The following is a 12,765-nucleotide window of genomic DNA, read 5'->3' on the forward strand; positions in this document are numbered from 1 at the left end:
ACGAGTGTTGTTCCAAAAAGAAATTTTACTAACTTGCTAAATAGTCCAAAGCTTTTCCGGAGTATGATGTAATGTTCTCAATTTCTTGTTTCTTTGTGGCACGGTTTTATCAGATTATAACATATATGATCAAATGGAGCCGAATACAAGGAACACTAAATATTTTTGCATATTATGTGCACTCTGTACGTTATTCCACATTTAAATATCCCGCAAATGCATAAAGCTTTACAGTCTGGTAATCGATCAACGATGCATTTTTCTTTATTTTCTACTATTATTTACCCTTTTTACTTCTATATTTTCTATTCCACTGTCATAAAGCTCTCGGCTGATCTTCTAATACTTTACAATTGTTATTTACGAGGCAGCCTGTACATGTGACAATTTCAACGTCGTCGTTCTCATACATTGACAAGCCTATTACGTTCAGCATAAACAAGCAACTTCATGAATTGAATTTTATTCTCCAATTTGAGTTCCAATTGACATGGAGATTCGTAGAAGTCAAACCATAAAATCGATCGATTTTTCGATCCCGTTAATTGCTCCGCTACCCCTTGTTGAAACGGGGGCGGTTGTAAAACTGGGACAACGATAACTCGATTCTGCGAATAACGCGGCACTTTTTGTCTTCGGTCGTTCTAGCATGACGAAAAACTTTCGTCACTCTCCTCCGCATTGTGTACAGTGTCCAGCCTTTTATCTCTGGCGAAGAAAAAAAAGCATAACTAATAAGATAACGTCTTTACGATCATCCTCGTTCTTTCGTCCATTCATAAAATGGTGCCATCTGTTTTATGTAAGAAATAAAGGAATTTCAAAAATTGACGTTTATTATTGATAGAATTCTTATTAATGACTTTGTAATATCTATATTGGAAATAAAATATTTAAGACTACGAAGGTTTTATAAAAACTATCACAATGACCAAAATCTCTCATTAAATTTCAATATTATCGAAAAGCTTAACATCAGAATTGCCAAATAATTAGTAATCGACATCGAAATGAATCTTTTACATAAAGATCATTTAAATTTCTTAAAATACGGCGTGAATTTATTAAATTTCTATGAGACTACAAATTTATCATTTTGTCTATACCAGTAGTTCCGGTATGAGATTCGGACATGAGTGTTTACGTTATGGGGGAGGGGGGTAGTCTTCTTTCTACGCTTTGAATAACAATTATCAGAGATTTAATGCGTTTATTTCATTAATTCACGCGCCATATAATAGTCAAGCACATCTTCGTTAATTTAGTTCATTGCTTTTTCCTAGAATCCCGACGTACGACCTGGTTTTCGTTCTTAATTCGAGGCTTTTCTCACGTGCGCGTTCGCTATGCGGAATTCATAAGTTCGCGGGGTCGCCGTGGCGGGGAGGGCGGCGCTACGATCGCGGCTCTCGCGGCATCAGCGCGACACAGTCGCTCAGTTCGAGTCTGACCGTCACGCGATACTTATCAATCCGGCTGCCGGTTACGTGTGTGTCCTCAGTGTCAGCCGGTACACATTTTACTCATTCATAGATATACGAAATATAGACTGCGTGTACCTCAGAGCCTTAGAAATATCAGAGATATTTAACGTGATTTCTCTTTCTCTTTCTAAAAATTGACGTTCCAGCCACAGAAAAGGAACGGAAGACCTCGCTGTTTATCTCTTCTTTTTTGAAACGAGGATCACGCTTTTCATAAGGCATTCGCGATCTATATTTATGTTCATTTATACGTTCTCCAGCATAATCATCCATCGAAATCGATCATCGTTCAATATTCCCCGTTACGAAAGTGACGGATCTGATTAAAAAGTCATCGTTGCGTAATTCGTAGTCAGGATGAAAGAACAATCACACGAGTAGTCAAAAACCACAAGTAACGATGACACGTAAAATTGAACGAATATCGTTCCGTGTGACGCCAGTGCCCGTGCAGATCCGGGAATCGCATCGGGATGCTGCGAGTACATGTCGATCGAGGTTCTCAAAACGATAAGGAGGCAATGGCGGGGAGAAGAAGAGATAGTAAAGAGGAGTAGGTTGCAAGAGGAAGTGTGCGTGCCCTCGCTGAACTGTCAAATGGTTAGTGTTTCGGCCACTCGCGCGCCACTGTGCCCGTTTAAATACCGTATCGTTCTTCTCTTAACCTTTTTATATCACTGATTGAATGATCGTTCGTTGATTATACCAAGTAATTTTGGCCAATTTTCATATGTGACAACTATTTGTACACAATTTATGTAATCAAGTAATGCTTCTTATATGAATGCTTTGTATTTTCTCTGCTATCTTTATCAATTTTTACCTGTGATAAATATCACCGTACAGTCCTTGTAGTTAATACTATATAACAATATGATAGCGTTCCTTTTATAAACTTTGAAAGTTTTAGGTTTTTCAATATTCATTGATAACTTTGATGTTATTCCATGGTACGATTTAGGTGTCACTAATGTATAGAATTAGTATCAAATCAGGACATTCTAACAACAATTATTGAATTAGCGCTAAACTAATGTCTCGCCTTACTATCGCATGTCAATATAGAGTACGCGTGTACTCTCCGTTTACACGTGTACTAAACGCGAGTACACTCTGTTTACATTTTGCCACAGCAGTTTTTTAAACGGGTACTCGACGTGCGTGTATGCTGGTGTGTTGATACACAAGCGCGAGCGGTATGCGAACGTGTTTCCTTTGGTTCCGTTGACCACAAGGTTCCATTTACGTAACAGACGTGTTGCGAGACTCGCATATCTCGCATGTCTTTTTCCTAGAAACGTCCAAGTGTGCTCGTAAGCCGTACGTGGAATCGAAAGCTTTACGAAGCTTCTTCGTGTCACTTCGATTATTTTTCTTTTTCTTTTTCCTCCTATTCCTCTTTTATTCCTCTCTTATTCCTCTAATACCAAGTCTAACCTCACTCGAACATCGGCACTATGAAACAACGGCAGTGTATTTCTCTAGTTGCATTTCTCGGTCGCGTCATCGAGGTCGAATCTAAGAAAGAACGTATTTACTTCTTGTTTACTGGACTTCGGTAATCTTCTCAGAGTGCAAGCGACAAACATTCGTTTCCATAATACTTTTCACGCGTTATACCAATATGCTTTCGAAACGCGAGCCAATTAATGAAGCGAGAAAGGCCGACCACTTTTCAACGAATTTTCAAGATCCGGGATCAGCTGGTGGATCGGTCGTGTGCAATTAACGAGCACGTGGGTGGTAGCTGTTCGCCTGATTTCCAGTCGCAGCGACTTTTCACAGTTCGATCATTTGTACTTGGTGTGCCGTACGGTGAACGATAGTACTTGTGTACGACAACAAATTACAATATACAGACTTATACGAACTTTCTGTCGTTAAATTCGCTCATACGATAATAGATTTTTGACACTATTTTTGAGTCGGTATAAATTAGTGCGACGATTATGTTATACGATATTTAATTGTTTTAAATTCGAGAATAAAATGAAATAAATACATCGAAAACAATAGGAACCAGCAATGAAAGTTGATGATTAACCACGTGGTTTATTATTGCAGATGTCGGAGTTCCCAGTGGAGGGAGGGGAAAACGGTGACATGCACACTGTTATGGAGAATTTTCAAAAAAAGAACAACATGGTGAGCGGAAGGAGCCACGTTACCCATCATCCACAGGTCACTTCGTCGTCACAGGTAAATTTTCAATTACATATTTAATTAGTTAATCGTAAAATAAAACACCAAACAAAGTTACATACGTAATAAAAAAGAAGATACAAATATTAAGGAATGTATATCAAAAACGATTATCGATAGACTGGATTTTTATGCAAAATATTTGTATTTCAATTAAACTAGACGATTCTAAAGAAGTAGACAATCAAACGGACAATTCTAAAATATATAACTATCTGTATGACTAGACTGCATATTTATGCAGATTTATATTTTTCTGAATCTTGTAACAAGTGCTATACTTTGAATACTTTATACATCTTTGCATGTTTAACGAACTCTGTGTTTTTTACAGAAGTATAAATGCATAAACATCCGCAATCTATATATATATGTTATGTTTTATATGATCTACATTTTTGTATACGGCGTACATTTTTCTATATTCAATCTCGCGTAAATGCATAAACATTCGCGTAAACACCAATCTAATTGCCAGATAAGTGAAACGAATTTTTAAATAGGAAGAAATCAAAATACAAAAAACTACGTACCAGGCTATCGATTGCACTGAAAGTTTTTAAATGTAACCACTGTTTTGACTGCACGAACTACATCTAATCGTTCACATGTTTCTCTGCCAAGAGCTGGCAAAATTCAGGTCCAAGAGTGAGTTTTAATCGCCGCAACCCCGTCTTCCCTAACGCGTGTCTCTCAAGAATGACTTAATAAGCTGCCATCGAACTTTCTATTTGGAGATTATGACGAAGAATGACCTTTAATTCGACTAGAGCGTCGCGACGCGACGCCTCCCACCCACGCCAAATTTCCCGAATTTCTCGAAAACTAGGAATTATTCTGTCGGGAACGCCTCCCGGTTCCGCGACCAGCTTGAACGAATTTCCAAAATTAAATCGACGTCACTTTTCACCAAGTATCACGCGCCACGTGGCCAGAACAACTCACAGACAATCTTAGAAAGAGAAAATTCTCAACGACAGCGAAGCGAAAATACCGAGCTATCGTCTTTGATAAGGCATGATCGATATTTTGAAAACCTATTGCGAGTAAAAATATGTTTAATCTCTACGAAGCGTGAGGCGTTTATTATAAGCAGATTTCGAAATAGATTTTATAGTAACAATATAACAGCGTGAAAGATAAAAATTCCTCGATACATTCGTTGCTATTAAAATATGACTAACTGTGTGTTTGTTTTTCGTTTGTTCAAAATGAAACTTTAAGTACACGTCGGTCTTTGTACGCGCCTACTTTCAAATCCTGTTATTTTCTGTTTATTTCGGTCACGGGATATCGCGATTTCTTGAAACAGAATTACCTACACGTTCTCGTTGAAACTATTTATACCTTCGCTTTTTATGGGCACTAAAATTATATATATGTAATTGTACTAAGATAGAATCGTCTGTAGTTGTTATCTGTGTTAGTTGCAATAAGCAAAATCCTCTTGGCACCAATTGGTACACGTGGAAAACGTTGAACCCTCGCATAATTTCGGTCACGTATTTCTTTTCAATCACGTGACTCTGATCCTCGGTAGAAGCTTAAAAAGAAAGAAGATTAACCAAAAGATCGCGAAGAAAATTTGGAATAAGATCAAAATTCGATTGAAAGTAAGGGAGAGTCTAGGGTATCTATTTTATTAAGAAATTATAATATAAAGATCTAGAAACGCGATTCGTTGGTCAAAATCGACCGATTATGCAATGATGTAGAGTCCACGTGTTTCAGTACCGCCCACTGATACCCTTATCATCGAAACATTCTCTTTTAATTACGCCTTGATTCCATCCTCAATGGATTTTCATGTCAGTAAGCTTTCGATACTCATCAGTGTATTTTGTTTCGAGGCAGCGTTCTTGAAAGTGCAGTGATATATTGAGAATTTAAATAGTTTCTTTTATTTGATAGTCTATTTGCATCGATGAGTCGATTAGACGAAAGTAACGATCGTCGCGTAATCATAATTAGATCGTTTTTGATGCAGTCTGTTGAGTAGGTAATTATTTGAGAATTTCTTACATTCTTTGTATCAATGAGTGGAAAAAAAATTGAAGTTCAGATTATGACTGAGAACTAATGGCTCATTTACCGAGAATTCATTAAGAGATGAACCAGATTTTAAAATGGTATTTGTTAGTTCAAGCATTTAAATATTCGCAATTCTCAATACGAAAATTCACCTGTGTATCTAAATGTAAATTAGAACGATGGGATTTCGATACAAAAATTCACACACAAGCGATCGAATGATACAAAGATTCATCAATTTAAAATTTAGTTCTAAATAATTTTATTCTGAACTCTATATTTTCATAACATTTGCATCGTTATCATAAGTGAAACTGAAATCTTTAAAAACTTTGATCACGATCATCAATATCGTACGTACAGTTGCCAGACACTCGAATTAAAAACCGATCTTTCTTATCTCTCTTTAGTCGGAATTCTTCATCTCTAAAGAAATATTCACGTAATCACCGATCTTATGCATCCTTCTCACTTTACGTAATTCTTGCCCACGTGAATTTTTTTTAACCTAACCGAAACCAAACATACGACTTGCAGGCCTGCGATCTTCAAGGATATCATTCTCAAGGATTCATAATCTCTTCATAATCGCTTCATAATCTCTTCTTCCTCGGGACGTTGAATTTACTCGTCTTCTAACGAACGTTCCTAGGAATGTTCTGAGAATCTGTTGAATATTAGAGTTTCCTAGAGTATTTAGAAAATAAATTTACATCGTTTGTTTGAAATAACCATCGAATCGATCGTTGCCACGGCAAATGAATTATTCGGAGTTTGATTTCACTGGAAATAATCCGCTGCGTTCGAATGTCTGATATACAGGGTGTGCCAGAAGTAGAATACTGATATATGCAGCTGATTACGGAGTATCAAGTGTCACATAAAGTTTCTCTAATTTAAAAGCAATTTAAAAGACCGTCTCTGTTGTTTGACATGACATTTCACTTCGATAGTTTATACCTTCAATTACTCGGTAGATTTTTCTACCATCCGATAACGAGAACAGTTCGATAATCGAATCTTTCGTCGCGCCGTGTGATCTTTTATATCATCGAGTGCTTAAAATTTTTCTCCGCGTACGATTTCTATCTAAAATTTCCTCTTTGTCAAATTTCAAATACACAAATACGAAACGTAAGTTCTGATCTACCTTCCCTAAAACACTGTCATCTAATTTCCCTGAAACAAATCAGATCACCGAAATTACATAATTTATCGAGAAACGTAAATTTTCGCAATACACGCACAATAACCGCGAAAATGTCATGGATTGGATCCAAACAGCTTAACAAGAAGGAAAAATCTGTGAAAAGTGACTGGGACGATTCGCGTGAAAAACAGAGACCAAAGGTGTACTTTGAGAGAGCGGTTACAAAAAAAGAGAGAGAGAATGAGAGTGAGAGAGGAAGAGCCTGAGACGAATAGGCGAGAGTGAGTCATCTCACGTGGATTTTAAATAGAACGTAAACGGCTTTTGACTCGGCAGATGCTGACGACGAACCAGAGCCAGAGCAGCAGCAGCAGTTCGAGCAGGGTGGCCAAATCCTCGCAGAGGATTCTTACCTCGTCTTCATCGAGTGAGATGAAAGCAAGCTCCATGAAGAGCGACCTAAGAGAACTTCAACGCGGCATATCCGAAATGAAGAACAATATTTCCACGAACTTTTCACAACGATTGCGAAACAGCATGGAGAACCTCGTGGATAGGTAGGTCCTTTAAATTATTATTGCTCTTTATATTCGTTTTACGTTCGTTTATATATTTAGTAAATTGTTTCATTGATTTATGATGATCGATCATCTTGTATACGCGTGGATCACTATGTTGTTATTGTGATAATTTGTTATTCGTGTTTAATATCGGTGCGACAATTCTAAAAGTATACTTTGTAATAGTAGAAGCAGTGAGAGCCGTGAATCTCGAATTGTCGCTTAGAGGAAGTTCCGCGATACGTTTCTTGACATTTGGAATGTTGATAAAAGATAAAATCTTTGATATAATCAATGTTAAGATTTTATATAAAACTCGAGATTAAAAAACGATTTATTGTGGTTGATTGGGAAATTAGGATTGTTACGAACGAAGATAAAAGTACATTTAAGAAAATTTGGAAAAAATCAATCCTATCAAATCAAGGTAAATGAAATTAATAGCAATTTCTCGTGCCATAGAGTGTCTAGGAGAAATCTTAAATTGACATCTTACCAAGAATACCACTGAGCTGTCAAAAATCTTCAAATAAATTGTCGTATAAAATTTAACGAATCCTCCGTACAGGATTAGATTTCTATTAAATCGTCGTGCAAAATTGGAACGTGCAATGATCGAAACTTCACGAATTGAAGAGTCTCTGCGACTAGACTCGATTTCTCTCTCGTAATCAGCAAAGTCACGTCCACCGCGTTATTTATAACCGGCAAATTCCCGTTTTAGCCGCGTGCTAAGCGATTATTTTCAAAGCTTCTCTCGCGTTCCTCGCATCGCATAAACACGAAACGCGCGAAAATCTGCTCGTAATCCTTACAAAATCCAGTTTTGTATTTTTCACAGAGATGGAAACGGGACGGAGGAAGGTGACTTGACGGAGCCACTGGTGACGTTTCCGGATCCAGACACTCCACCACCCGCCACGGGAACAGTTACGTTAACAGGAGGTTCACCCTCGCAATTGAGCTCTCTGAACTCACTGAATAATCTTCACAATATGAGTCCACCGATCAGCATGTCGAATATTTCGAATATGACGAACCTACCTGCTGGACAGGAGACGATGAAATTCGAACAGAAAAAGATGACAAGTGCTTCCAAGACGAAGGTAAGATGTTTGGTATTCTCGTTTTACAAATTAGATTGAGGATAGCGAACAGCTCTCTTGTATAACGATAATAATAATAATTTAGCATACGATAATATTAGTAAAAGTCAGAAATTACAAGTTTGATCCTGTCTCTTTCAATTGTGCAATTATACGTCAAGTAGAATTGATTAATTTGTAACATTTACGTGTACAGCGTCACCTGTTTTATTGTCAAGTTTATTATGAAAGAGGATTTATTAGTATCGCTGATAATTTGCAATTTGTGGCTTGTAAAATTTCATTAACGATATTGGCTCAATTGTACAAGGACGTGATTTGGATATCAAGTGGCAAAGTGATAGTGATTCAGATGTTTGATACTTTTGTTTTGTAGATTAGGTTGGTGAAAGATAGAGAAGCAGTATTTCGATGACTAAAAATAGGGAAAGTAATTCGGGTAAAAATTTGGCTTTCTTTGGGATTTTTAATCAAGTGAAGTGCCATACTGTGTTGATTTGTGTTACATAGAGCAGTTTGGAAGTTATAGTATGGCAGTTGAAGAATTGAAAGTACTCAGTTTGCAGTTTATCGTCAGTAAGGTAAAACACAAAATTGCAATTCACGTGTCACGTAAGAACAAAGCCAAATCCTACAACGAACAATTTCTACTGTGTCTTTGTACTTGTTATAAAAAACGATCTTATCTAGACATTCAATTTATCTTTCATTTTTTTTTAAACACTAATCGATAAAGAGCTTAAAAACTTAAAAAGGAAACAAGGAGAAAGCGATGTATAGTATTACAATAAATTATATTTTATCGATTCAAGAATTTTTTCAAAGTTATGAAATATAATGCAATACAATGCAATACATATAATATAATATAATACATTCTAAATCTCGCCAAGTCTCGTGATCATTTTATTATTATAAGCTTAGAAGACTTAGAAGCTCTAATTGTGACAATTTATCGATGAAAACTTAGTTTTGGAATCGAATCATTTTCTGTTCGAAATTGCGCGTGAAATAATCGATGTCTCGTGGAGATCGCGATGCTGCGCAATGTTTGGCCGAAGGTGCGGTTTCCTCTAGGTAGTCTAGGTCAAGGACTTCGAGTCTATCTCTAGGTAACTCCTCTAGCCAAGCTATCAGTGACGTATCTATTCGCTGTATACATCTCGGAACATGGTATAATCATCCAAGATGGCATTTCATTTTTCATAATATTATTATACGTAATAGTATTATGCGTAGAATGATAGTCGGTTTCGTGCCGCTTATTTTTAATGTCACGCCTTATTCCCTTAGGAGCTGAACTCTTTCCGCTTGAATTATATTTTTAACTTCACTTCCGTCATGGCAAGGTCGGTGTTTCCACCCTCTTTCGCAAACTTAGAATAATACAGTCGAAAAATTAACGATCCTCCATCAATCCCTTCAATCTCATTAACCTTTCTAAATCATTTACGTCCCGAGTAAAATTTCACACGTGAATATTTTTCAAGCGAATTTTTGTTTTTCCTGAAAAGTTTTTTCCGTCCTACGCACGTCTGTTTATTGGATCTAAATCTTCTTAGAGCCAGACGCATACCAATGCCATTTAACGAAATTAGACTTGTGTCTGTCCATTGAGCGTAAATCTCCGTAGAACCAGACAACTTGCGCCAATGCCATTTGGCGCGATTTTGGACAGAGTTTGGACATCTGAAGACAATGTTTCGCTTTATTCCACAAATTCTGCGATTCTCTTATCAAACGTGTGATACCTCCTCGCTGAGTCCAATCACCCTACCATAGGGTTGTTCGAATCATTTTCTCGTTTTTGATAGTTTCTCTTGCTGGACCCTGGAATACACGACATTTTCTCGTTCTTTCGTTGTTACACGAAAGACTGATGACATCTCATAAAATACGAGTTTGATCATTCTGTGCAAAGACGAAAGTTAGGTTACGAGATGTCGAAGGTTGGGCGACTGAAAAATTAACCGATCTTACTGTAACATGGACATTTATTAATCTTCGATTCGTTTGAATTGCAGGTTGTTACGGACGGCTTTAGCGCTGAAAAGGCGACGGCAAATAGCGCCGAGATGAGAGCTTTACAAGCTGGCGACGTCTCGTACAAGGAGCAAAGCGCCGCGACGGCGGCCAGGGCGCGCGTCGAACTCGATGGCGTCTCCGCTGAGAAGAGCGTCGCCGCTGCAAGGGTGAGTTTACCATAAAATTGTCTCCGACAGTTTGATAAACTCTCGCGTATTTCACATACATTAGAACCTCTTAACTTACCGTGAAGATCGTGATAAATCATTCTAATAAGGTGGCGCATAGCAAGAACCAGAATAGGCAGATATGTAAGAATGAATTTATTCGTTAAACGCGAGCTTTAGGAGCTAGCTGTAGAATTTCAATAAAGATTCTTTATCTCTCGCGAGCTCTACGATTGAGATCTGGGAATTCCAAAATTGAGGTCTAGAAATGTGATGTATTTCACTCCTAACCCTGCAGTGTTATTAACACGTAATTCGACAAAATAATATAAAACAAAAAACGTTGTGCGTCTATTATTTCCTCATAAAACGAAAGAAACTTTGCGAACAACCTAATAGATATGTATAATTGCTTTCTTAGTATGTTGGGAAACTTTGTGCTATGAAAGTAAGAAAATTTTAATATGACATACCTAATAGATATGTATAATTGCTTTCTTAGTATGTTGGGAAACTTTGTGCTATGAAAGTAAGAAAATTTTAATATGACATACCTAATAGATATGTATAATTGCTTTCTTAGTATGTTGGGAAACTTTGTGCTATGAAAGTAAGAAAATTTTAATATGACATACCTAATAGATATGTATAATTGCTTTCTTAGTATGTTGGGAAACTTTGTGCTATGAAAGTAAGAAAATTTTAATATGACATACCTAATAGATATGTATAATTGCTTTCTTAGTATGTTGGGAAACTTTGTGCTATGAAAGTAAGAAAATTTTAATATGACATACCTAATAGATATGTATAATTGCTTTCTTAGTATGTTGGGAAACTTTGTGCTATGAAAGTAAGAAAATTTTAATATGACATACCTAATAGATATGTATAATTGCTTTCTTAGTATGTTGGGAAACTTTGTGCTATGAAAGTAAGAAAATTTTAATATGACATACCTAATAGATATGTATAATTGCTTTCTTAGTATGTTGGGAAACTTTGTGCTATGAAAGTAAGAAAATTTTAATATGACATACGAATACGCAATGCTAATGGTCACAAGTTTGATAACAGAACAAATGAAATTCAACAACCAAACTATCCTATCGATGGGAAGTTATAAGATTGAGAAAGAGGAGTTTGCTCTTACGATTCTTCGATTCGCTAATGATACATTGTAACGATTCGCTAGAAATGATTATACAAGAGAGCGCACAATGTACGAATAACAAAGAACTGCCGTTTCTTCGAAATATCTGAAACGAAAATGAATAGAGCTTGCAGTTGTAGGATCAAAAAATAAATAATCCATTCACAAAGAGCGAATTGTAACATCTATAGATAGCAGAACACTCGCAGCAGTCTGTGTCCAATTAGATTTAGAATTTATTCACACGAAGTGAAACCTATTTTCCTCAAACTCGCTGTAAGTATCTTTCGTCTATTGTTATCGCCGCGAATGTAGTTGGAAAGCAAATATCGCGATATCGGTTGGTTCCGGACGATTCACCGGAAGGCGTTGCACTGGGTGCGGCCTAAACTCAACTCGCGTACAATAGTTTGGCACGAAACTGACCGAGCTAGCAGAGAGGAACTTGCCTTCCCTTGGGTCGTTGACACGATCGCTTCTCCTTGCTGATGATCTCTCGCGTTCGAACACCGACTGTTCTCACGCGATCGACGCATAAACATTTTCTTAAACGTCTCCGATGTTCGGGGAAACGCCGAGCCATTACTGCATCGTTGGAACTTCGGCACACGCGTCACCACGAGAGAAATCTGGAAGAAGATTCAACTATCGATCTGATTATGATTCGAAAAATGATCTTCTCACGGAATTAATAAAGCGTTTCTTAGCGATCTTTTTCTTCTAACGATGTTGGCTTTAGGGTTGCTCGCCTAAAAAAGATAGAAACCAGATTAGATCAGAAGAAAGAAATCATGGAATTTTTAGAGAATTGAGAATTTACCATTGGAAATTATCATTCTGTCGCATCTTTCTGCGCTTGTAATCATTTCTATCGACAATAATCCGAG

At 37.0% G+C, this 12,765-nt stretch overlaps 1 protein-coding gene across 6 annotated transcripts in view; it reads left to right on the plus strand.

The window, feature by feature from the left end:
• Positions 1–12,765, plus strand: part of LOC100748489 (sterile alpha and TIR motif-containing protein 1) — a 140,535-nt gene that overhangs the window by 111,161 nt on the left and 16,609 nt on the right. For 4 of the 6 annotated variants that reach the window (XM_024367599.2, XM_024367596.2, XM_024367597.2 and 1 more), the window contains 4 exons: positions 3,549–3,683; positions 7,204–7,424; positions 8,269–8,533; positions 10,558–10,725. In XM_024367599.2, the coding sequence (XP_024223367.1) occupies positions 3,549–3,683; positions 7,204–7,424; positions 8,269–8,533; positions 10,558–10,725 (789 nt within the window). Of the gene's footprint in view, positions 1–1,439; positions 2,085–3,548; positions 3,684–7,203; positions 7,425–8,268; positions 8,534–10,557; positions 10,726–12,765 lie in introns of those variants that run through there. The other 2 variants (XM_024367594.2, XM_012385556.3) reach the window with 2 other exon arrangements.

This window comes from Bombus impatiens, unplaced genomic scaffold, assembly GCF_000188095.3.
Source record: "Bombus impatiens unplaced genomic scaffold, BIMP_2.2 scf_0321, whole genome shotgun sequence".
Lineage (NCBI taxonomy): Eukaryota > Metazoa > Arthropoda > Insecta > Hymenoptera > Apidae > Bombus > Bombus impatiens.